General features: G+C 46.4%; 3 protein-coding genes across 4 annotated transcripts in view; 1 reads left to right on the top strand and 2 right to left on the bottom strand.

The window, feature by feature from the left end:
* LOC111239803 (microtubule-associated protein tau-like) overlaps positions 1 to 6797 on the top strand; it is a 13061-nt gene extending 6264 nt beyond the window's left edge. The window contains exons 3-10 of the mRNA XM_022769713.1: positions 2950 to 2978; positions 3203 to 3260; positions 3798 to 3874; positions 4249 to 4398; positions 4563 to 4644; positions 4853 to 4962; positions 5372 to 5539; positions 5616 to 6797. Of these exons, the coding sequence (XP_022625434.1) occupies positions 2950 to 2978; positions 3203 to 3260; positions 3798 to 3874; positions 4249 to 4398; positions 4563 to 4644; positions 4853 to 4962; positions 5372 to 5539; positions 5616 to 5648 (707 nt within the window). The 3' untranslated portion in view covers positions 5649 to 6797. The remainder of the gene's footprint in view (positions 1 to 2949; positions 2979 to 3202; positions 3261 to 3797; positions 3875 to 4248; positions 4399 to 4562; positions 4645 to 4852; positions 4963 to 5371; positions 5540 to 5615) is intronic.
* A 1548-nt stretch (positions 6798 to 8345) lies between these two features.
* cdc27 (cell division cycle 27) lies at positions 8346 to 19951 on the bottom strand. Of its 2 annotated transcripts, none has more exons than XM_022769698.1 (20): positions 19764 to 19951; positions 17469 to 17544; positions 17221 to 17368; positions 16796 to 16921; positions 16568 to 16665; positions 16345 to 16490; positions 16050 to 16270; positions 14707 to 14806; positions 14381 to 14490; positions 13861 to 13960; positions 13583 to 13763; positions 13024 to 13196; positions 12786 to 12938; positions 11414 to 11494; positions 11119 to 11246; positions 10350 to 10467; positions 9502 to 9630; positions 9333 to 9407; positions 8828 to 9027; positions 8346 to 8705 (listed from the first exon to the last, which is right to left on the bottom strand). In XM_022769698.1, exons 1-20 carry the CDS (start codon positions 19788 to 19790, stop codon positions 8657 to 8659), a joined length of 2439 nt encoding a protein of 812 aa, XP_022625419.1. In that variant the 5' UTR covers positions 19791 to 19951; the 3' UTR covers positions 8346 to 8656. The 2 variants fall into 2 exon arrangements, with proteins under 2 accessions (XP_022625419.1, XP_022625420.1); XM_022769699.1 differs by having other exon boundaries at positions 8898 to 9027; positions 19764 to 19948.
* Positions 19952 to 21119: 1168 nt separating this feature from the next.
* Positions 21120 to 24069, bottom strand: LOC111239800 (somatotropin). The gene is made up of 6 exons (XM_022769709.1): positions 24060 to 24069; positions 23009 to 23142; positions 22781 to 22897; positions 21523 to 21666; positions 21286 to 21432; positions 21120 to 21182 (listed from the first exon to the last, which is right to left on the bottom strand). The coding sequence occupies exons 1-6, from the start codon at positions 24067 to 24069 to the stop codon at positions 21120 to 21122; spliced, it is 615 nt and encodes a 204-aa protein (XP_022625430.1).
* Between the last annotated feature and the right edge of the window lie 349 nt (positions 24070 to 24418).

Below are 24418 nucleotides of genomic sequence, written 5' to 3'. Positions count from 1 at the left end.
CCCTCTGCTCTCCCGCCTCTCCTCTCGTCCTGAACCTAATTCTAACTGCTTCGTCCTCCCTCCTCGCTCCTCTCTCTCTCCCCTTATCAATCTCTCCTCCTCCCTGCGCGTCGTGCCCGCTCCTTTGCCTCCCCTTCCTCCCCTCCTCCATCTACCTGCTTCCTCCTCTCCGTCTCCTCACCATACCTCGTCTCTCTCCCTCCTCCTCCCGCTCCTCCTCCCCTTCCTCTCTCTTCCCTCCACCTACCCTCCTCCTCCTTCCCCTCTCCTATCTTACGATAAGCGCTCTCTCCTCTCCTACAAACTCCTCCCTCCTTCTCTTCCGCTATTATTCTCCCCTCCCTCCTCTCTCTCTCCTCCCCCTCCCCTCCTCGCTCCCTGATATCTACTATGCTGTCTCCTCCCTCTCTCCCTCCTCCTCCTCCTCCTCCTTCCCTCCTCTCTACTCCTCTCCACTCCTCATCCTCCTGTCCGCTCCTCCCATCACGCCCACCCCCCCGGGCACCACCTCGGCACTGCCTCTCTCCTCCTCCTCCTCCTAATTCTTTAACTGCTCCCTCCTCGCTTCCTCCTCCTCTCATCCTCGTCTCTTCTTCCCTTCCTCCTTACCTGCGCTCCTCCTTTCTCTCCTCTCTCTACCCTCCCTGTCCCTCCCCCAACGTCACACATAAAACGGCAAATTCACGCCCACCTCCGCTCCCTCTTTCGGATATCTACCTCCTCTATCCCTTACTCGCTTCATCAACTTTCCTCCCTCCTCCTCTCTCTCCGCGTCCTCCTCTCCTCTTCCTCTCTCTCTTCCTGCTCCTCTCCTCTCGCCTTCCTCCCTCCTCCGCTCTCTCCCTCGCTTCCTCCTCCTCTCTCTCCTGCCTCTCCTCCTCACATCCTGCGCTCCTTCGTCTCTCTCCTCTGCTGTTACTTATCCATCCTCCTCCTTCATCGTGTTCTCCTCTCCTCCTCTAAAATTACTGCCTCCCTCCGCGTTCTCCTCCTCCCTCTCATCTTCTCTCCCATTTCCTCGCTTCCCCTCCCTCTCCTATCTCCGCAGACCCCTCCTCCCTTCCTCCTTCCTCCTCCCCTCCCTCTCCTCTCCTCCTCCCCTCCTCCGATCTACTGCTCCTCCTCCCTCCTCCTTTCCTCCTCACTCTCTCGCTCGTCTTCTCTGCCCTCCTTCCTCTGTTCGTCCTCCACCTTCCTGCATCTCTCTCCCTTCCTCCGCTTTCCTCTCTCTTCTTTTTCGTCCTTTCCCGTTCCCTCCCCAGGGCGCTCCATTTTCGCCGCCCCCCCTTTATCTCCTTCCTTTTATTCCTGCCTCTTCTGTCCCTCCTCCTCCTCCTCTCTCTTCCTGCTCCTCCGTGCCCTATTCCTGCCTCTCCTCTCTCCCTTCTCCTCCATTCCTCCTCCTATCTCTGCTCCTCCTCCTATCTTACTTGCTCCTCCGCCTCGCTCCTCTCCCTCCTCCTTTCTCCTCCTCTCCTCTCCCTCCTCCTCCTCCTCCTCCTCCTATCTACTGCTCCTCCTCCTCCATCCTCCTCCTCTCCTCGTCTCTTCTCCCTCCTTCCTCTCCTCCCCTCGTCTTCTCTCCTTCTTCCTCGCCTCCTCTCAACTCCCTCCTCCTTCCTCCCTCCTCTCCTGCCTCTCTCTTCGGCTGCTCCTACCTGCCTCTCTCTCCCTCTGCCTTCTCCCTCCTCCTCCTCCTCTCTCTTCCCTGCTTCCTCCTCCTTCTCTCTCCCTCCTCCCTCCTCGCGCCTTTCCTATCTACTGCTCCTCCTCCTCCTCCTCCTCCTCCTGTCTCTCTCCCTTCCTCCTCCTCTCCTCCTCGTCCTCTCTCCCTCCTCCTCCTCACTCTTCTCTCCCTCCTCCTCCTCCTTCCTGCCTCCTGCCTCTCTCTTCCTGTCCTCCTTCCTCTCTCTCCCTCCTCCTCCTCCTCCTCCTCCTATCTACTGCTCCTCCTTCCTCTGTGTTCCTCTGCTCCTCCCGTCCACGACCGACGACTCTCTCAGTGTTCTGCACACCAGGGCCGAACAGAAGAGGGGCAGGGAGGTGAGGAGCAGCCAAGAAGATGGATATAACAGATGGGGAGCAGCACTGAGGAACTGAAGAGGAGCAGAAGAGGAGGAACAGGACAGACAATCCCGGCTTCTCCTCCCACACCTCCTCGTGATGAAGAGGAGGAGAAAGAATGTTTTGACGAAGAACCCCAGAGGGACTCCCTGCCCTTCGCTCCACACCTCCTCGTGAATGAAGAGGAGGAGGAGAAAGGAAGCAGCTGTGATGTCGCTGAGGGAGCAAACGAGAGCCACACAGCTCCACCAACTTCCCAGGAGGTCAAAACAACGATGTGCACGAGTCCAGCTCAGAGCCTCTGCTGAGGAGCAGCTGGATGTCCAAACACCCTCCCCGTCCTTCTACCCTTCTTGGAAGTATACATGATCGAGGCCGCCCTGGCTGATGAAAACAAGCACTCCTCTGACCAGCGAGCGGAGCTCTCGAGCATGAGAGAAGCATGTTTGATTCTTCGATTCTCAGCTCCTCCCTCTCACGAGCCACACGAGACGCAGCAATAACAAGCGCTCTCCAACTAAAGCTGGTCTGTGTCCAGCTTAGGAAATCACAGTTTCTCCTCTCTCCCCTGCACAAAGGTTTCTGTCCTTTGGATTACCCCCCCCACCCCCCCCTCCACCCCTCCACCCCTCCACCCCTCCAACCGGCCTCCTCCCACTCCCCCTCTGTGTCATGTTTCTGGAAGTTAAAAGAACTTTTCACCTTTTCATTTCTCCCGTTGAAAGTGACACAGACTGGACACTTCCTGTTGACCTCAGCTTGAATGAACTCCTGGTTGTCATGGAAAAAGGGTTACATAACCACCACCCCCACCACCCCACTCTGACCTTTGACCTCTGCATGTTTGTGTTTACAATAACTTACTTTTCTTCTTCTGTGTTTCAGCAGAAAAGTCAGCTGATGAAACTGTGAAGGTAAAATATTGTAATAATAATACTAATACTAATACTACTACTACTAATACTAATAATAATACTACTATTACTACTATTACTACTACTACTACTACTACTACTTCTACTTCTACTATGAATAATACTACTGATACTACTGCTACTGCTACTACTAATACTAATACTACTGATAATAACAACAACAATAATAATAATAACAATAATAATGTTTCTGCATGTTTCAGGCCTCCAGGACAACGGGAGGCACCAGAGCAGCCAAGATGATCTCAGCCAAGAGTACAGGTACAAAACCAGTTCAGCCACTAAGACCAGTTCATCCACTGAGACCAGTTCATCCACTAAGACCAGTTCATCCACTGAGACCAGTTCATCCACTAAGACCAGTTCAGCCACTAAGACCAGTTCATCCACTGAGACCAGTTCATCCACTAAGACCAGTTCATCCACTAAGACCAGTTCATCCACTAAGACCAGTTCAACCACTGAGACCAGTTCATCCACTGAGACCAGTTCATCCACTAAGACCAGTTCATCCACTGAGACCAGTTCATCCACTGAGACCAGTTCAGCCACTAAGACCAGTTCATCCACTGAGACCAGTTCGACCACTAAGACCAGTTCATCCACTGAGACCAGTTCAGCCACTAAGACCAGTTCATCCACTGAGACCAGTTCATCCACTGAGACCAGTTCATCCACTGAGACCAGTTCGACCACTAAGACCAGTTCATCCACTGAGACCAGTTCATCCACTAAGACCAGTTTGACCACTAAGACCAGTTCGACCACTAAGACCAGTTTGACCTGTCTGTCTGTCAGAGTCAGTGGATGGAGTCAGTCCAGGAAGTCGTTCTCCGGCAAGTCGGTCCTCCACTCCAAACAGAGACGTCAAGAAGGTCTGTCTGTCTTAATGTCTACCTGTCCATCCGTTACCTGTCCACCAATCTACTTGTCTATCTGTCCACCTGTCTACCTGTCCACATGTCTACCTGTCTAACTGTCCACATGTCTACATGTGTACCTGTCTACCTGTCTACCCATCTACCTGTCCACCCGTCAAGCTGTCTACTTGGCCACATGTCTACCTGTCCACCTGTCTACATGTTTACCTGTCTACTTGTCCACCCGTCTACCTGTTCACCCATCCACCTGTCCGCCTGTCTACCTGTGTACACAGGGTCTATGGTTCTGATGGTTCTGATGGTGTTCCTGGTTCAGCAGGTTTTACTGCTTTTCATGGTTGTGTACTGGTTCTGGTCTGGTCCTGCAGGTGGCTGTGGTCCGGACTCCTCCCAGGTCTCCCGGTCCTGCTCGTGGACGGACGCCTCCCCTAACCTCCCACCCTATGCCTGACCTCAGTAACGTGAGGTCAAAGGTTGGATCCACGGAGAACCTGAAACACACACCTGGAGGGGGCAAGGTAACACACTCACAACTGAAACACACACATTTAACTGTTGGAGCTAAAGACCAGTAAACGCTTAGCTGACTCCCACCTGTCTGCCTGTCTTTACCTGTCTGTCTGTACTTGTCTGTCTTTACCTGTCTGTCTGTACTTGTCTGTCTTTACCTGTCTGTCTGCAGGTTCAGATTGTTAACAAAAAGTTGGATCTTGGTAATGTGGCGTCAAAATGCGGCTCCAAAGACAACATCCACCACAAACCAGGTAACACACACACATACACACATACACACATACACACACACACACACACACACACACACACACACACACACACACAAACACACACACACACACACACACACACACACACACACACACACACACACACACACACACACACACACACACACACACACACACACACACACACACACACAAACATGATAATCTGTTGTTTATTATTAACCAGGTGGAGGGAAGGTGGAGATTAAATCAGAGAAGGTGGCTTTTAAAGCGGTTCAGTCTAAAGTGGGTTCTCTGGAGAACGTCACTCATGTTCCAGGAGGAGGGAAGAAGAAGGTAACTGAGAACACACTCACCTGACACACCACAGTCTCTACCCAAAATTCACTTTGATTCCAAGTATCTTTTTATATCTGTATGTATATTTGCTGTTTCTGTATCATTCAGACCTCCAAACGTTGTTCATCAACACTCAGCAAACATGTGACTGAGAGAACGTACGGTTCTCATTGTGGTGCTACAAGGACCGGCTCATAACACACCACCACATAACTCATATATAACCAGTATATATATATAAACATCATGTACTGTATTTATACATGTAACTATATATTTGTGTATTATATGTGTACGTAAAAGTATCTGTTCTCATTAGATTATTACATGTTTATTCTAATATTAAACATGTTAATTAGAAGGTTACATGTGTTCATTATAACGGGATGTGATGGTGTGTTGTCAGATTGAAAGTCAGAAACTGACCTTCAGAGAGCAGGCCAGAGCCCGAACCGACCACGGTGCTGACATCATCGTCCAGTCTGACTCTTCCCCTCATCACCTTAGCAACACTTCCTCCCCTGGGAGCATTAACGCTGCCGAAGCTCCGCCCCTTGACACCCTGGCCGACCAGGTGAGAGATTTACCTGTTCGGACCATAAACACAAAAATAAAATGACACACATTCACAAACGTCTTCTTCCTGTCAGGTGTCAGCCTCCCTTGCCAAACAAGGCCTGTGATTGGACAAACCCTGTGCCTGCAGACCCCACCCCCTCCTGTTACCAAGGAAACTGCCTGATGAAAGAAAGAAAAAAAAATATTCTGCCTTTTTCCTCATGAGCATCTTCATCAAAGACGGGATTGAAGGGGTTTTATAAAGTGAAACAAACAAGCTTTAAACTTCAGTCAACAACCAATCAAAGCTCTGTCTCACAGGTGAGTCCATCCAGGTGTTCAGTTGTCACAGGAAGCAGCACTCAGACAGTTTAATTAACACATCTGGTGACTGTTTTCTCCAGAGTCAAACAAGAAGATCATCATTTTCATTCATCCAGTACAGAAACAGAGCCAGGAAGTGATTAGCCTAGCTTAGCACAAAGACTGGAGACAGAGGAAAACTGTTAGCCTAGGTCCATTAAAAGACAAACTGAGAGATCTTGTGAAGTTGTAGGGTTAGGGTTAATGCTAAGCTAGGCTAGAAGTTCGCTCCTGCTTCCAGCCTTTCTGCTAAGCTAGGCTGAACACTGGATCTATTGCTATTATGGACTAACAAAATGAAACTGAAGGTCTTGAGTCTTCGAGGAGGTTTTGAGGTCCTTGAAGAAAGTGTTCCAGAGTGTAGAGTGTTACAAGTGGGGTAGGGCAATGCAAACACTGCAATAGAAAATGTTTTTAAGAAAACCTACATACTAACAACCAATCAGATCACAGAAACAAATACATCTAACCAATCAGATGGCATAGCCTACTGTGGGTTAAACCCATCTTTGAGCCTGGCTCAGAATCTCTGCCATTGCTGCTGTTTGATTCAGACACTTAGCTGCCCAAAGTCCACACTAGTGACTAGTGTGTCTCCATGGATCCTTGACAAGTTGGGATCCTGGACATCGGAAGTTTGACAGGATTCCAGGTCATCCTGGAGGAAGTTCCAGGAGTCCTTGAGGGGAAACTGAGATCCATCTTCTCGTCTGACTGGAGAAAACAGAGAACATGCTAATGGCTAAGTAGCCTGGATTAGCCTGTTAGCTTCTTTCATAAAATCCCTCCAATCACAGAAAGTCTCTCTGATGTCACCTCTTTCAGCCAATCATCATCTCTTCTATGTTTCTGAATGCTGATGTGCTGTAGGTCCTTGTGATGGCCCCCAACCACCCCACCTTAACCCCATTTCCCCCCCCCCCCATCATTTAAAATGCCCAGAATGCACTTTGATACCAGGTGCCAAAAACCATAAAGTCTCTCTGCCTGTCGGCTGTTAAAGTGCTTTGTACCAATAAAGTTTCTCTTGGATCTCACCTGCGTAATGTTTGTTGTAATCAGGGTGGGCAGGGGGGTGGGGAGGGTGGATCTGGGGAAATCAAGACCAGATCTGGAAACAAGACCAAGACAAAACCTGATACAGGTCTAGACTGTGTGTGGACAATGAACAGCAACAACCACTGTCAACAGAAAGTGACTGAATGTTGCTGATGATGTAATACTCCAATTAGCATGTTCATGACATCATATAATCATGCAGTCTATAGTTTCAGCTGGTTCTGGTTCCTCCAGATATTTTAACTATGTCCTGATCATGTTTCTGGCCCAGATCTGACTTTGTGACTCTGACTCACCTTATTTTGTACAACTGAAGGTACCGATTTAAAAACATTACGTTTCTGAGATAAAGGTGGATTTTGGTACCAGAGTCCACTCCTCTAAAAATCTGATCACAGCCCTGACCATTCTCATTTTGGATCCTGGTTTGTTCTGAGTCACAGAGAACAGGAGTCCTCAGAGTCCTGCAGATGTTTCCAGTCTCAGGTCAGGATTCTGGCGTTTGATGCTCACAACAGAGCTGATGAGGTTCTGATTCGTACGTTGTCTAAGACCTGACACATCTGTCTGAGAGGGACAACTGTTAAAGAACGTCCACACTGAGACCAGAACCTGAGCACACAGGTCCAGAGCAGAAACTGGTTCAGGATAGAACTGCACCCATTAGTCAATGAGCAGCTAACGTTCAGAGAGAAACAGGAAATGTTTGTCATGTGACCTTCATAGCAGCTACAGCTGCGTTCATTTTCACACAGCTGGTGATTCAGTCAGTCTGGATCAACATGGAGAAACACAGGAACCCTGCTCTACTGCACAACTGATGCAGCAGCACTGATTCATCAGTAAACAACTGTATCATCAGTAAACAAAACGTCAGGGTTCACCTGTCACAGCAGTGGGTTCTTCTGTTTGTATTCAAAATGAAGAGTGTGACCCTCAATGTGTTAGACAGGCTGTTTACAGACCAATTGACCGTTGGCTTACTTTTGACAGGCTGTTTAGACTGACTGACTTAACATGGCTGAATACCCTGTACAGTCACACTTTGCAGGGAACTACTAGCTGATCGGAATGCACCTCTGAACTTCTTCCAATAAGAACGAAGAACACGTGTCACTGAACTTTAGCCAATCAGGACACAGCTCTGTTGCTGCAGAGGTGGTCCCCAGCTGGAGGAGAGTCAGTGAAGGAGCCTTGTTGAGGTTTTAAGATCATGTGACATGGGAGAAAGTTGAATAAACGTTGTATCATGACGCCATCGTTGATGTCAGCGTGATATCACAGCAAGTCAGAGACGTGTCACATGTGATGTGACTCTCACTCACCGGATCCAATGAGAGCAGAGCTGGTGTGATTTGATGTTGGTAGACAGGAAGCGGACAAACAGTGGTGGGCAGGGTTCACATGTTTTTATTGATTTATTTCCATAACGATGATAAAAAGAACATAAAAAAAACAGCTGTGATGTCAGAGGACAAGCTCAATGACATGAGGAAGGAGGCGGGGTTCAGGGCGGCAGCAGTCTGTTTTAGCCAATCAGGGGGAGGACTGGGGGCGGAGCTAAACCAAAGAGCTGTCTGTCAGAATGTTGCCTAGCAACAGCAGTCCTCCAGCCAATCAGGGCAGGGGGTGTGACTTTGAGCAGGGGACAGGTTTGAGGGGGCGTGGTTAAAGGACATCATCACTCTCAGCCGTGTGGAGCTGCGTGTCGTCAGCGTCCGTCATGATGCTGCTGTCTTGACTGTCGTCCACCTCCGCTGCTAACAGGTGAAATAGATGGAGAGAGACAGGTGGAGAGAGACAGGTGTGGTCAGTGTCTCTTGTTCATTCTATTGACAACATGAAAACTGATACTGATGTGAAGAACCTGGTTCTTTCAGACCTTGACCTGGTGTAAACCTGCAGCATCAAATCTGATGTCACATGACTTGAAGGTAGAGTTGTGTCTGTACCTTCGTCCTCTGGCAGGTATCTCTTATCGATGGCCTCTTTGATCTGGTTGTTTGCTCCTTTAGGATCCAGATCCATTGCCCAGCTGAAGTTCATCAGAGCCAGGTGAGTCTGACCCAGCTTCTTATACACCTGAGAGACAGAGGAAAGGGGGTGTTAGACAGACAGGTTCAGGTTCAGGTTTAACTCCATGTCCACTGGTGTGTGTGGTCTCAGGTGAGACACCTGCTAGCTGCAGGTTTTTATTGTTTCTGTGTGTCCAGGTCCTCGATGTGGATCCAGGTTCTCCATCCAATCAAAGAACACTCAGGTGACGCAACATCATCACTGCCTCTGAACAGGTAGACTAATGAGACGTGACCAAACTCACATACAATGAACATGACGGGGTCAAACAACAAGTCAGGGGTCATGGGTCAGAGTGGATCAGCTGTTACCTTTCCTATCAGGAAGTAAACCAGAGACTCTTTGGGAACAATCTGTTTCAACTCCTCCAACTCCTGAAGAGCTGCCTGCAGACAGACAGGTCAGAGAGACAGACAGGTCAGAGAAACAGGTGGTTACAACCTCAGCATGTATTGAACACTATTAATCATTATTGATTACCTTGTACTTGTCATTGGCGAAGAGTATAGATGCTCGGTGGAACTTGCAGAGTGGGTTTTTAGGGTCGATCCCGATCGCTCTGTTCAGAGTCTCTAAAGCTGCATCAGACTTCTTCAACGCATGCTGCACCTACACACACAACCACAAACACCTATTGGTGTTCTTCTTTCGCATGGGGTTGGTACTACATGCTAACAGAACAGTTGTTATGAATGGAAGATGCTACATGCTAACACAGCAGCTATTATGAATGGAAGATGCTACATGCTAAAACAGCGGCTGTTATGAATGGAAGATGCTACATGCTAACACAGCAGCTGTTACGAATGGAGGATGCTACATGCTAACACAGCGGCTGTTATGAATGGAAGATGCTACATGCTAACACAGCAGCTGTTAGAAAATGGAGGATGCTACATGCTAACACAGCGGCTGTTATGAATGGAAGATGCTACATGCTAACACAGCGGCTGTTACGAATGGAAGATGCTACATGCTAACACAGCAGCTGTTACGAATGGAGGATGCTACATGCTAACACAGCGGCTGTTATGAATGGAAGATGCTACATGCTAACACAGCAGCTGTTATGAATGGAAGATGCTACATGCTAACACAGCGGCTGTTATGAATGGAAGATGCTACATGCTAACACAGCAGCTGTTAGAAAATGGAGGATGCTACATGCTAACACAGCGGCTGTTATGAATGGAAGATGCTACATGCTAACACAGCAGCTGTTACGAATGGAGGATGCTACATGCTAACACAGCGGCTGTTATGAATGGAAGATGCTACATGCTAACACAGCAGCTGTTACGAATGGAGGATGCTACATGCTAACCTACCACTCCGATGTGGCAGAGCAGCACAGAGCTCTGAGGGTTGATGCTCAGAGCTTTCTTGAAGTGGATTTCTGCCAAATTGAACTTCTCCTGTTTGTAGTAAATCATCCCCAGACCGTACCTGAACGCCACAGACACAACACAACAACATTACACACTGTACTGTAATGCAGAGCCATGGTCATCAGATGCACTGTGTTTTAATGGTGTAGTGTAGATTCAAAATTTGTATGTCTTTTACCATAGTTACCATCTTGTGTCTGTTGACCTTGTGGTGTAACCTTAACATATGACCATCTGACTGACTTCTGTCTCAGTTTCAGATTTGTTAAACCCCTACTACATTTGTATATATACACTCACTGAGCACTTTATTAGGAACACCTGCTTATTGCCTTGTGTCCACAGTCGAGGCTGGTGGTGGTGTGATGGTGTGGGGAATGTTTTCTTCTATCTATCAATCAATCAATCAATCAATCAATCAATCATGGTCTGACTGCCTCAGTCTGAGAATTGTTGATCATCTTCTAATGGCTCCTTCCAGCAGGATTATACTCCATGTCACAAACTGGTTTCATCAACATGACAGTGAGGAATGATGATGATGATGGTGGTGATGATGTCAACATGGAGCAGAGCCTCAGAGTAAAGTTTCAACATCTGGTGGATCCATGACATGAAGAAGTACCTGTGTTAGTGTGGTGTTCCTAATAAAGCGCTCACTGACTGCATGTGTCTACATACAGTATGTTGGTTACCACGGTGACCATACCATGCATTGTAGTGTCGGTTGTTGACTCTGATGGCATTGCGGAAGCAGGCGAGTGCTCGGTCCAGCTCCTCTGTCAGAACAAACTCATGACCCAACAGAGTGTACGCATACGCAAAGCCTGGGTCCACCTAAGAGACAGACAGGTGGAGACAGAGAGACAGACAGGTTATAGAGCAATAGGTGAGACTACACTAGTCCATTCTGCACCTGTCCCTCAAACTACAAAGACCAAGCCAGCCTGACCTTGGTCACTATGGTAACAGTAGAAATGGTAACCATGGTAACAGCAGCTCACCTGGATGGCTCTCTGGAAGAACTTTATGGCGATGTCATGCTCCCTCTGCAGACTGAAACAGTTTCCTGCTACACACCAGGCCTGCAGAGACAGACAGGTGATCAGACAGACAGGTGATCAGAGAGAGACAGACAGGTGATCAGAGAGCGACAGACAGGTGATCAGAGAGAGACAGACAGGTGATCAGAGAGAGACAGACAGGTACACAGAGAGCGACAGACAGGTGATCAGAGAGCGACAGACAGGTGATCAGAGAGAGACAGACAGGTGATCAGAGAGCGACAGACAGGTGATCAGAGAGACAGACAGGTGATCAGACAGAGACAGACAGGTACACAGAGAGCGACAGACAGGTGATCAGAGAGCGACAGACAGGAGATCAGAGAGAGACAGAGAGGTGCACAGAGAGAGAGACAGACAGGTACATAGAGAGCGACAGACAGGAGATCAGAGAGAGACAGAGAGGTGCACAGAGAGAGAGACAGACAGGTACATAGAGAGCGACAGACAGGAGATCAGAGAGAGACAGAGAGGTGCACAGAGAGAGAGACAGACAGGTACATAGAGAGCGACAGACAGGAGATCAGAGAGAGACAGAGAGGTGCACAGAGAGAGAGACAGACAGGTACATAGAGAGCGACAGACAGGAGATCAGAGAGAGACAGAGAGGTGCACAGAGAGAGAGACAGACAGGTACATAGAGAGCGACAGACAGGAGATCAGAGAGAGACAGAGAGGTGCACAGAGAGAGAGACAGACAGGTACATAGAGAGCGACAGACAGGAGATCAGAGAGAGACAGAGAGGTGCACAGAGAGAGAGACAGACAGGTACATAGAGAGCGACAGACAGGAGATCAGAGAGAGACAGAGAGGTGCACAGAGAGAGAGACAGACAGGTACATAGAGAGCGACAGACAGGAGATCAGAGAGAGACAGAGAGGTGCACAGAGAGAGAGACAGACAGGTACATAGAGAGCGACAGACAGGAGATCAGAGAGAGACAGAGAGGTGCACAGAGAGAGAGACAGACAGGTACATAGAGAGCGACAGACAGGAGATCAGAGAGAGACAGAGAGGTGCACAGAGAGAGAGACAGACAGGTACATAGAGAGCGACAGACAGGAGATCAGAGAGAGACAGAGAGGTGCACAGAGAGAGAGACAGACAGGTACATAGAGAGCGACAGACAGGAGATCAGAGAGAGACAGAGAGGTGCACAGAGAGAGAGACAGACAGGTACATAGAGAGCGACAGACAGGAGATCAGAGAGAGACAGAGAGGTGCACAGAGAGAGAGACAGACAGGTACATAGAGAGCGACAGACAGGTACACAGAGAGAGACAGACAGGTGATCAGAGGGACAGGTCTGACCTCAGGACAGTTCTTGTCCATGTCGGTCAGGTCTTTGGACAGGGCTGACAGAGCCACGTCTTTCTGCAGGTGCCACAGAGTGGTCGAGTAAATCTCCATCCCTTCAACTCTGTACGACTCGATCCTGCGGACCTCACTGAACAGACGCTCCGCCTGCAACACATCATCATCACTTTGCCTGTGTCAGGTGAGTGTTACCTGTGTGTCAGGTGTGTTACCTGTGAGTCAGCTGAGTTACCTGTGTGTACTCAGCCAGCTCAAAGTAGGCCCTGCCGATGTGAGTGAGGACCCAGCCAGTGTTGTAGTGCTGGGGAGGGAGGGAGGTCAGGATGTTGATGGCTTCTCTGCAGTTATAGGAGCACAGCGCCTGGTAACCACGCCCCAGTTCCCGTAGCAAAGCCATCACACTGTCTGAACACACACACGCACACACACACAGTTTATCTGAACACTGTTTACACAAATGTCTGTAGTGTCAGAGTGACCAGGCCCCATAATTATCAAATGATTAAAGCTCTGATCTACTGGACCAGTGGACCAGTAGATCAATAGACCAGTGGACCAGTAGATCAATGGACCAGTGGACCAGTAGATCAATGGACCAGTGGACCAGTAGATCAATAGACCAGTGGGGGACTGTTGGTCACTGCAGATGGAGCTGAGATCAACAGGTGGATCATCAGCAGTGATCCCTAAGGGTCACTGTGAAACTACTTCCTGAATGTGGGCTACCTGGTTTAACCTGCTAATAGCACCTGGACACACACCTAGACATGAATATGAAATAGTATGATTACCTGCAGCTGCTCTCTGGTACTGGGGGATCTTGGTGTCTGGTAGACTCAGACCTGGATCCAGTCTCAGGATGTCCAGACTCTCGTTCAGGTTGCTGCTGTTTGACGTCTTTGCTGATTTACATTTAGTTTTTCTGTTGGGGATCTTTGTGGGAAACTTCATCTTCAGCTTCTTACTGTTCTCCTGCAGACAGACGGGAGGGTCAGAGTACTGCAGTACTGATACATGTACTGTAGTACTTTAACAGAAGTACTATAGTATTACTGTAGTAGTGCAGTACCTTGGCAGTAGAGCTGGCACTAGTAAACAGTCTGGAGCTTCTTCTGGGCTGAACGTTCGGAGGACCAGACATACTTGGACTGAGGACCTGAGGGGAGCCACTGAGAGAGAGACAGGTTGTCAGAGAGACAGGTCATTGGACAGACCTTACTGACCTTACCTTACTCCGGCCCCAGAACGTCACCACGGTCTGACAACAATCTGACAACAGTCAGTCAACAAACAACAGCCTGACAACAGTCACCAGTCGGTCAACAGTCTGACAACAGGATGATAACGGTCAACAGACAAAAGTCAGTCAACAGCCTGACAAACTGAGGGTGACACTCGAGTGAACGACCTGCTGCTGCGACACAGGTGAACTGAGCTCAGTCTCACTACAGGAAGTGACTGCAGGCGTCAGACGCACTTATTGTCTGTCTCTCTGCCTGCTGCTGTTTTTTGATTGGACCAGAGACACTGATGTCACTGCATATAAACAGTTAGAGGAGCAAAGCCCTGTGATTGGTTATAATAGTTACCTGGTGTGAGGTGCGGAGGTCTGTGATTGGTTGAAGGGGATAGGGAGAACATCTCTGCTGTTTCCACTCTGACTGAAGACAGACTTTGACTGACTTATCCTGGAGACAGACTGAGAGACAGACAGGTGACCAGAGAGACAGACAGGTGAGGAGACAGACAGGTGAGCAGCAGCAGTGTGTGAAGCAAAACAATCCAGAGAACCTTTATTGTGCAGATAGATAAATAACATCATGCAACTTAAAAATAAAAGTCCTGTCTTTTTTTACACCTGGATGCCTACAGCCTTTGTGTGTGTGTGTTAGTGCGCGTGTATATATGTGTGTACCTTCTTGCTGGGAGCTGTAGTTTGCGTTTCCATGGTAGCTGAATAGTTCTGTAGATATGTGGGGTCTCCAGGGCTGGGCTCCAGGGGCAGGATTCCAAAACTGCACACACACACACACACACATGCACACGCACACACACACACACACACACACACACGCGCACACACACACACACACACACACACACGCGCACACACACACACACACACACACACACGCGCACACACACACACACACACACACACACACACAGTTAGACACCTCCAGATTGAGTAGATAAACTAACAACACGACAACTAAAGACTCACCTGAGGCCTGTACTATGAAGCAAATTCAACACACCCAGGATAACTTTTAGTAATCTGGCTTGACTGAACCTAACTTCGACCATCCTGATAACCTGTACTGCGAAGCTGCTTATCAACGGGCTCAGTTAACCCTGGGTTTACCTGTCCGGTTACGACCACGTTCATGTGAAAGAGGCGGAGTTATTCATTATAAGCAACATCGTTGTTTCGGTTATAACCACGTCCACAAGTGATATTCAATGATGTGAAATGTAAATATGATCACATGACTGGAATAAAAAATATTATATCCATGTCTACATATAATTTCTGTTAAAGTCAGACTAATGATATATTGTAAATAAATGCATGAATTATCATGACATTTGAGTATTTTTGCTCTTTTGTCTGATGATGAACAAACTGTTATGAACATGTGATGCAGATAAAACAGTTAAAGTTAATGTCAGACAGTTTCTGTTTATTTCCACTTGTGGTCACAGAGTCTGCTCATGTTGTTCTGAGCTGCAGTGATGAAGAGAGTAAAAGCTTCATCACTGGCAGGAATCCTGTTGGATTAAAAAATATTTGTTCAAAAGAAATGAAGCTATAATAGTTACTATATATTTTTTAGCATGATATACGCTCCGTGCATTTTTTTAGAAGCTTTTTGTTTTTTAAACCAGAGTGACACATGGAAAGACCCAAACGGGAAAACTATTCCGATAATTTACATTTTATATCTAATGCTCGTTATTATTGATCACTTTATCGTAAACTCTTTTGTCCCTATCAGGATCCTGTAGGAATGATGACTCAGTTTTTCCAGTCATCTTATTGGTCAGTAGTTTGGCTGTTGACAGATTTTGATCTGATCCTCTTAAGTGAACCTGCGCCAGGTTAGGAGGTCAGCGTTGAAATGGTGATTTACCCCAGTAACAAGTGAACCACCGTTGTAGGAGTAAAAACTCAGAGTTAAAACTGAAGTTACCCTAATAACCTCAAATCCTGCTTCGTAGTACAGGCCTCTGTACAGGTGTTGTTAAATCACTCACCTGGGCGTCAGTGGACTCAGTGCGGCAGGTCCTCCCAGTAAACTCCTCCCACTCTTTGGCTTGTTCTGCTTAGCCAATAAGGAGCCAGCTGACGCCATGGAAACTGTGTTACCCAGTAGGGAACCAGTCTCCGGGGATATGAGGGAGGAGTCAATGTAGGAGACCGACAAATCAGACGTCAGCTTTCCATTTGACGACTCAAGATTCAATCGATTCAACTCCTGGAAAACAACAACACGTTAGTTCTGATGACTGGAGCATAGTGCTGGACTGCAGGTGTGTTTGTATTGTGTACCAGTGTGTCCTGTGGTGTCTCCATGAGGGCGGTGTCTAGACGGTGGGAGGGATTCTGGGCAGGACTGACAGATGGAGGGGGTGGGGCTATAGAGGAGTTCTGTAGAGAGGACAACTTGAAGACCTGGTCTGGATCTGGTTTCTCCCCTGCAACACAAAGAGCACATTATTCACTGAAGGCACATGGTCACATGAGCAAAGGTAAGGCCAGGTGTGTGTGTTACCTAGGTGACAGAGGTTCTGGAAAGGCGACCAGAGGAACGGATTGAGAGTTAAACTTCTCTGGAAACACTCTGCACCTTTAGCAACACGATCTGTCTTGCTGCTCAGAGAGAGAGAGAGACAGAGAGAGAGAGAGACAGAGAGAGAGACAGAGAGAGAGAGAGAGGTCATTAGTCAACAGATTGAACATCATTAAAACCAGTAACAGACTAGGTGAACTGGTTTGTTACCAGTAAATATGTCCCAGTAACGACAGTGTATAAGAGGCGGAGTCTCCAAACTCTGTGATGATGTCATCCTGACTCTTCTGTTTGTTCAGCACTCCACCAATGAGAACCTGTTCTCCTTCAGCCAGCCTGAAAGACCAGGTAGAGAAAGAGTGAGATTGGTAGAGAGAGAGAGAGACATAAAAGGACAGAGAGACAGGTAGAGAGAGGGAGACAGGAAGAGAGAGAGACGGGGGGGTAGAGAGAGAGGCAGAGAGACAGGTGTAGAGAGAGACAGAGAGAGAGAGAGACACAGAGAGAGGGGTAGAGAGAGACAGACAGGTAGAGAGAGAGAGAGAGGGGGTAGAGAGAGAGGCCGTGAAATGAGAGTTGGTCTACTACATTTAGTGTGTGTGTGTGTGTGTGTGTGTGTGTGTGTGAGTTCCTACTTGCTGAGTTCGACGCAGCACTTCGCCAGCAGGAATCGAACCTGCGGCGTGGAGCAGCTGTGAGCCTTCAGCAGCCGGTATGCTTTGTATGGCTTCCCCGAGCGGTAATAACAGGTAGCCAACAGGTAGAGGGCCTCCTCTGACCTCACTGACAGACAGACAGACAGACAGACCGGTGTTCAGACAGACAGTTAGAGAGCCTCCTATGACCTCACTGGCAGACATACAGGTAGACAGACAGGTGTTACCTTCAGCATAGAGTCTCTCAGCGAGGAAAACAGCGTCCAGGTAGGCATAGTGGTTCAGAGCCTGCCATACTGCAGCCTGATCAGAGAGACAGGTATGACATCAGACAGGTGCATTAACTTGTCCTGATGTAACACCTGCAGTGTGGGTGGGAAGTGCAGCATCCCTGCTCTCTATCTGCTGTCTCTCTGCACTGTCCTCTAATATGGACATTAAAGACTCTCTCCAACTCGCATCACTTCCTGTGTGCAGCACGGGAAAGTCACAGACAGCAGATTTAAAACTCAGAAATATATGTACTTATATTGAATTCCAGTATTGGAACAGTTTCATATATTGACACATCTCCAGCCCATACAAATATGTCTGTGTATGTATGATTATATTATTGACATGTTACATACATATATATCCATCGTAGAGCCTGTCAGTACATGTTGATATTATAAACAGTAGAGTCAAGAAGCCTGAAGTATTTTATTGTAAAACATTTGCAGGTATGCCATATGAAACAACTGCCATAAAGGATCAAAAGACGACAGAGCAAAGTGGATCAAAATGAAGGACAGATACTGCATGAGTCAAAGCTGTCAGCCTGAAAATACTGAACATTGTTTATTTTATGAAATGACATTAACACGTGTTTTAACAGGTGGATTTTCTACATCTGATGACAAACACCTGTCTCTGCCAACGGGTTGATCCATTCTGGTCTAATAGAGGTGTTATATAGCAGTGGGTGTCATAATATTTCTCCAGAGGAAAAGAGCATTGATTTCTTTCATTTCCTGTGGCTCCACAGGTGTTACAGATGAAGTGTATTATGACAGGCAGCAGATACATCACTGAGCTGCTTTCTCCTGCTTCAAACTTTAAATTGGATTCTTCTGACTCTAACTCTGACCTATGGCTCATACAGAAGAATTTCCCTTGCATGAACATAGCTGCTGTAAGGAGTATAACCCCACATCAGTAATCTATGCACAACATGCTGCCGATCTACATCATCGATGCAACCCTCTGTAAATATGTATTGACGGTCCCTCATTGGCCACAATCAGAAAAGACAAACACAACCCGTAAAATACAGGGAGACTGTTAACACGCATTGTAACGTCGTAACGTAAATCATTAAGACGTAATTTGCGTAAATGGCGTCCACATATATTCTTTTGCTGTGATATGCCGCTCGTGGTCATGACGTCACAAACAGACCTGTGACCTGAAGTTTAATCAGTAGATATTTAGACTCGCCGTACACAATCAGACAGAACTACAGTCTGGTTAACTGTGATTTACATTGCAGCTAACCAGCTGATAGCTAATGTTGTTCACGTTAACCGGCAGCTAGTTGACGTTAGCTAGCATTAGCAACAAGAGGCTAAGTCACTGTTGGCTAACTATAGCCTGACGTCTGTGGCTGGTCTGGGGTCGGACGATAAACACAAACCGAATAAATCCCTGACACTTAATGTTTAGTTGTGAACTTTAACGCCAAGTTCTGCAGACTAAAACCGCTCGGCTGATTTTTTAGACACGGAGTTAGCCGGCTAACAGAACTCTACTCTTAGCATTAGCAGCGTTATCAATACAAAACTCCATTTGAATTTTCACCGTTTCGTATTGTCCTGCTGTCCAGCTCTTTATCAGATCTTCAAGCGATTAATACAGTCCGCCGAAAACTTAAGCACACATAACTCAACCACACAATGTTTGTTACGATAGAATATCAACTTTAATAACTGTTAGCGCCGGTACTGCCGCCCTCCGCGGTGCATCCTGACCTCGTCCAGAGTGCAGCACAATGAGATCAACATGCGAAACGAATGTTGTATTATCTTTTATGTAAAAGTCAAGTTACTTATTGGATGTGTGCCGAAGCGATGAGCAGCACCGAACAAGTCACAGAGGATCGTATAGGTTGTTCCACTCTCCTTGTTTTTAAAGCGACACCAAGGCACACCTCAATATGACATGTTTTAAAAGGAGTCTGGCATGACCGACGTGAACTGAAACCAAGCTGCTGACGTTAGCTAACGAACTAGCATTACGTTAAAGTCTTGATCCAGACGCCCACAGTAATGGCCCAACCTCGTTGTATTGATTGGATTTTTAACTCCAACAACACCGATAAAACACCCCGTGCTGCTAGTGGCGGGCTGCGGGGCCTGATGCAGGGTAAGAGCTCTCACACCACGGACTGGACCAGCCGATGAGGCCGGCACGGAGAAGGTAGTACGGGCGTCATAAATACTCGGCTCCCCGCTCATGACAACGAGCTGAAGATGTGTTTTTACCTGGACAGGTTCCTGCAGCACCGTCATTCCGGTCGGAGACTCCGTGTATCTGTTCCTGTCGTCTGTTTTCCCTCTTTTCTCTCGGCTCTTGCTTTACTTGAGTCTCCTGGAAGAGCTGCAACCCGAAGATTTGAACACACCGACCGTTACCAGCCGAGTTCAGTCGAACATTACCGAGGAGGGTAGAAGGTTGAGGCGGAGAGTAACGACTGCCAACGAAAAGAACCGAAAGGGTGGCGCCCTCTACCGGTGAGGTTGCTATAAGGCAGGTCAGAAACCACAGGCTGTAAATGTGAGAAGCACGTTTTGTTGCCCCCTGGTGGTGTAGTATAATGACAATTTAATAAGGAAATATTGACAATGTATTGACAACGATTTACAAACATTTCCAAGTATATATTAGTAGATTTAGCATAAAATTTATATATAGATTAATTCATTTTTAAAGGTCTTATTTCTAATAATCTCACTGGAAGTTTATGGAAAGAACTATGTAATCTTAGAATAAGTACACCTATAGTTAAATACACACTGGGTTAAATTGTTGCAATTCTAATTAATTAATTCTGATTAATTGCCGTGTCTACAGGCAAACATAAAAGTCTCCACTCATAAATAATGAGGAATTAATTAGCAAATCTGATTTAAATTGAACCGTTTTCCATAACTGCTGACTGACACCTTGTTCTGTGTTTTATCTGTAAGTTGTAAGTTATTTTCATTATGTTTTAATCATTTAACAGTCAAAAGCTGTAACTCTGGTGATTTTCAGTTTGAAGATGTCACCATGGTTTGTGTCAGAAGCAGAACTAACCCTTCACACAGACCACCAGGAAACTAATTTCATTTATGATTTTAATTGTTATGTACTTGTTTTTTTTTGTTTTTTTGCTTTTTTTTGTCACAGACAGAACCGACACGTTCCCTGCAGAACTGATGATGTTTGTGGTGAGGAGGAACTCCAGAATCACAGAACAGGTCTTAGTGAAGATGAAAAAATAAAAATATAANTTGTTTTTTTTTGTTTTTTTGCTTTTTTTTGTCACAGACAGAACCGACACGTTCCCTGCAGAACTGATGATGTTTGTGGTGAGGAGGAACTCCAGAATCACAGAACAGGTCTTAGTGAAGATGAAAAAATAAAAATATAAATCTGAGAACATGAAGAAATAGAGTGAAGACACAAATGAATTAACACACTTTATTTCACAAGCTGAAAGTATGACATCACTATGACATCATCAGTTTGGACTTCAGCACCTGACAGAGGTAAACACTAATGCTAACATAGGGGCTGAGCTTGAGAACATACAGGATTACATCATCAACGACAGGCTTCACTGTGGAGAGACGGGGCTACAGGGTGCAGTTAGCTTCTGGAGAGAGCCGACATTTAGCCACCGTCAGGTACGTCTCCACCTGTAAACACAGACATCATCATCATTACATCATCACAACTCCCTCCTCCTCCCCCTCCACCCCCTTGTACTCCCACTGTTCCACCCCCACCCCCCACTCCCACCTTGTGCATGTCCTTCTTGAAACAGGCCAGCAATTCGTAGTTTCGTCTCAGCAACTCTTCGCCTCCCAGACTCTGATAGAAGTTTCCATATGGAGCGAGCTGGAGGGCCGAGACGTCAGAGAACATCTCTGCTCCGTCCTGATTGGCCTGCAGGGTCAGGTGGTCAGATCATTGGTGGTCGCTTGGTTAGATCAGATCAGTGTGTACAGTGTGATTTATGTCTGTGTGTGGTCTCACTGTGATCAGCAGTTGGATTCCTGTCTTGAGTTCAGACAGTCTGGGTGAAATCTGGTTCCTCAGAGCAGAACCTCCAGACAGAAAGCGACTGGAGAACTCCCAAGACTCCACCAATCGATAGGAGATCGATAACAGCTTCAGAACCTAGAACCAGTCAATCAACAGGACATCAATAACCAATCAATCGATAGGTAATAACTTCAGACCTAGAACCATTCAATCGATAGTAGATCAAGAACCCATCAATCAGTAGGTAATAGCTTCAGACCCTAGACCCAGTCAATCAACAGGAGATCAATAACCAATCAATCGATAGGTAATAACTTCAGACCCTAGACCCAGTCAATCAACAGGAGATCAAGAACCAGTCAATTCATAGGTAATAGCTTCAGAAACAACACAACCCTAACAAATTTCAAAATCATTCTGACGGTCGTTCTGTTTTAACTGAAACCAAAGTAACTGAGATAAAAAGATCAACACACAGAAAACAACTTTCAGAACCTTCAGACTCCAACCAGAACTCCTGAATTACAGCTTATTAAAATGTTACTGAAATAATTTTTGAAATACATTTTTTTAAAAATCATGATGCTTTATGTAAAAGAGCTTCAGAACAATGAATGGACCCAACGTTCTGAGGGTACCTAACCTCGCAAAGCAGTGAGAATCCATCTTGCCAGGCTCCAAGCTATTTGCTTATGTCTGAACCACATTGGTTTTTACCAATCAGCGTCTTATGAGGGAGGAGCTACTGGCAGCTATGGGCGGGTCTTAGGTGTGATGACAGCGAGAAGTGACTGTTCGTTATTAATAATAGCGGCTCCTGGTATTTCTTCTTTGAAAGAACAGCAGACTCCTGACTGGATTCAGCAGGAGTTTGATTTACCAACCGGCTCCGCTGGTGGTGAAAAAATGGGAAGGATGCAGAATTGATTGGTCGAAGTTGCCTGTGACAGACGATGATAGACAGATGGTTCATCCAATCACCTGCCAGTTATTTTTGAAAGTTCCTGCCTTCCAAACAGTTTCCACCAAAGCCCTCCCAGATGTTTCTGTGTAACAAAGCATCTGATGTGTCAGATTAGAAGGTACAACGATTGATTCTGTTCCTGAGTTTAAATGTCACTGATTTTAAATGTTACTGCAGTTTAAAACTTACTGTAGTTTTACCGTATTTGCAGAGAACTGGCAGCTGTGTGATTCTTATTGTCTGTGGTTTTCTTTTGTACAGTGCATTGCAGTGTAGTATACTCACAGAGCTGCGTTGTGTCTCATGCTTGTCAATGGGACTGATGATGTAATCAGAGTTACAGAAATCCTGTAGGAAGATTTTGTTGAGTTGACGCTGGTCTTCCGTCTGCAGTGTACTCTCCTAACAAACACAACACATAGAGGTACACAGTAATACACACAGTAATACACACAGTAATACACACAGAGGTACACAGTAATACACAGTGCTGTTGTCGGGCTGGAAACTTACGAAGTTGGAGAAGAGTCTCTGAGCGAGCAGGTGGAGGTTTTGGATTCTGCTGACAGCGATGGAGAACAGATGCTGGCTGTCTGTGATTGGCTGAGAGGAGACGCCCAGAGACAGGACTGACAGCAGAAGGACAACTGAGAGGGAGACAGACAGGTGAAGGTCAGACAGTCATTGCTGATGCTCACATTCATGTTTATTATACTTCATTTCATCTTTACTGTGCAGCTTTAAACCTGATGATGTCATACTACACTATAGTGGAGTGTCACATCACTGAAGTCTGTCAGGCCTCAATACTTTTTAGTTCCCATAATAACCATATCATTAGCCGCATTTCCACCGTAGGAACTTTCCCCAGGAACCTTTAGAGGAACCAGGGTCTAAATTTAGTTCCGGGATAATTGATCGACCCCCAAAAAGGTACCTGGTCGGGGGGTAGTACTTTCCAAAGGTTCAGGAACTTTGGGGGGTGTGGTCTGCAGTGCTGAACATTTCTGACTGGTCGAGTCCTTGCTGCATTTTATTTCACCTGCATGTTTAAAAGTCCGTGTATTATACAAACACATTTAGCATGGAAGAGAGAAATTAATTTATCTGAGCTCAGCAGAAGTTCAGCAGCAGTAGAAAGTAAACAGGTTGCAATGGCATTTCTTTGATAGGCTTCAGCAAACTGATTTGTAGTGCGAGGAAGGCCAAAGGAATCTAGGGCATGTATGAGTTTACTCGCCATGGGTTTAGCTGGACAACAGTCTGTCATGAAATGGAAAAATACGTGACAGGAAGTCGGAGAATTCGGTTGAAAAGACTTTATCTGACTAACGACACAGACTACAGGGTTAGTTAAACTGATTCTTGAAAACCACAGCCCTCTGCTATTGATAGATGATGACATTTCATATAGGACGCCAAAATGTTCAGCCCCTAACTACAATAAAATAAAATAAAATAAAATAAAATAAAATAAAATAAAATAAAATAAATGTATTCCATGAAAAATGAAATGGGTCCTGTCTGAACAGAGCTAATAAAACCACTGATCTTTATGTCTTACCTCTGTCCATGGCTGATCAGGGTTCAGTTCAGGTTCTGGTTCAGGGTCTGCTTCAGGTTCAGGTTCTGTTTAATCTGAGCTGAGTTCAGTTGTTCAGTGGGTTGTGATCTTTTCAGTTCATAGGTTTGTGGTTTTATAGCAGAAAACTTGATGATTAAATTCATCAACAGAAACATGAACCGAACAAACAACCATGGAGTGTGTGTGTGTGTGTGTGTGTGTGTGTGTGTGTGTGTGTGTGTTTTCACCTCCATTTAACATTAACACCCAAATAATAATATTTATAGAGCTTTAAAATGTGACTGAGGTGAAAACATGACGGACTGGACAAAGTGATGGTGACACACAAAACTTTGTTT

The sequence above is a fragment of the Seriola dumerili genome, unplaced genomic scaffold, assembly GCF_002260705.1.
Source record: "Seriola dumerili isolate Sdu_G_001 unplaced genomic scaffold, Sdu_1.0 BDQW01004506.1, whole genome shotgun sequence".
Lineage (NCBI taxonomy): Eukaryota > Metazoa > Chordata > Actinopteri > Carangiformes > Carangidae > Seriola > Seriola dumerili.
Note: the sequence above shows the minus strand (reverse complement) of the source record. Positions and strands in the feature narration are given on the sequence as shown.

Excerpts from the sequence above, each read along its gene's own strand:
- cdc27 (XM_022769698.1), bottom strand. The coding sequence starts at position 19,790 with ATGACGGTGCTGCAGGAACCTGTCCAG. Across the intron at positions 14,491-14,706 it reads CTACAGCTCCCAGCAAGAAG|TCTGTCTCCAGGATAAGTCA; the intron begins GTACACACATAT and ends TCTGTCTCTCAG. Across the intron at positions 11,495-12,785 it reads TGGACAAGAACTGTCCTGAG|GCCTGGTGTGTAGCAGGAAA; the intron begins GTCAGACCTGTC and ends CTGTCTCTGCAG.
- LOC111239800 (XM_022769709.1), bottom strand. Across the intron at positions 22,898-23,008 it reads AGAGACTCTTCTCCAACTTC|GAGAGTACACTGCAGACGGA; the intron begins GTAAGTTTCCAG and ends TGTGTTTGTTAG. Across the intron at positions 21,667-22,780 it reads ATGAGACACAACGCAGCTCT|GTTCTGAAGCTGTTATCGAT; the intron begins GTGAGTATACTA and ends GACTGGTTCTAG.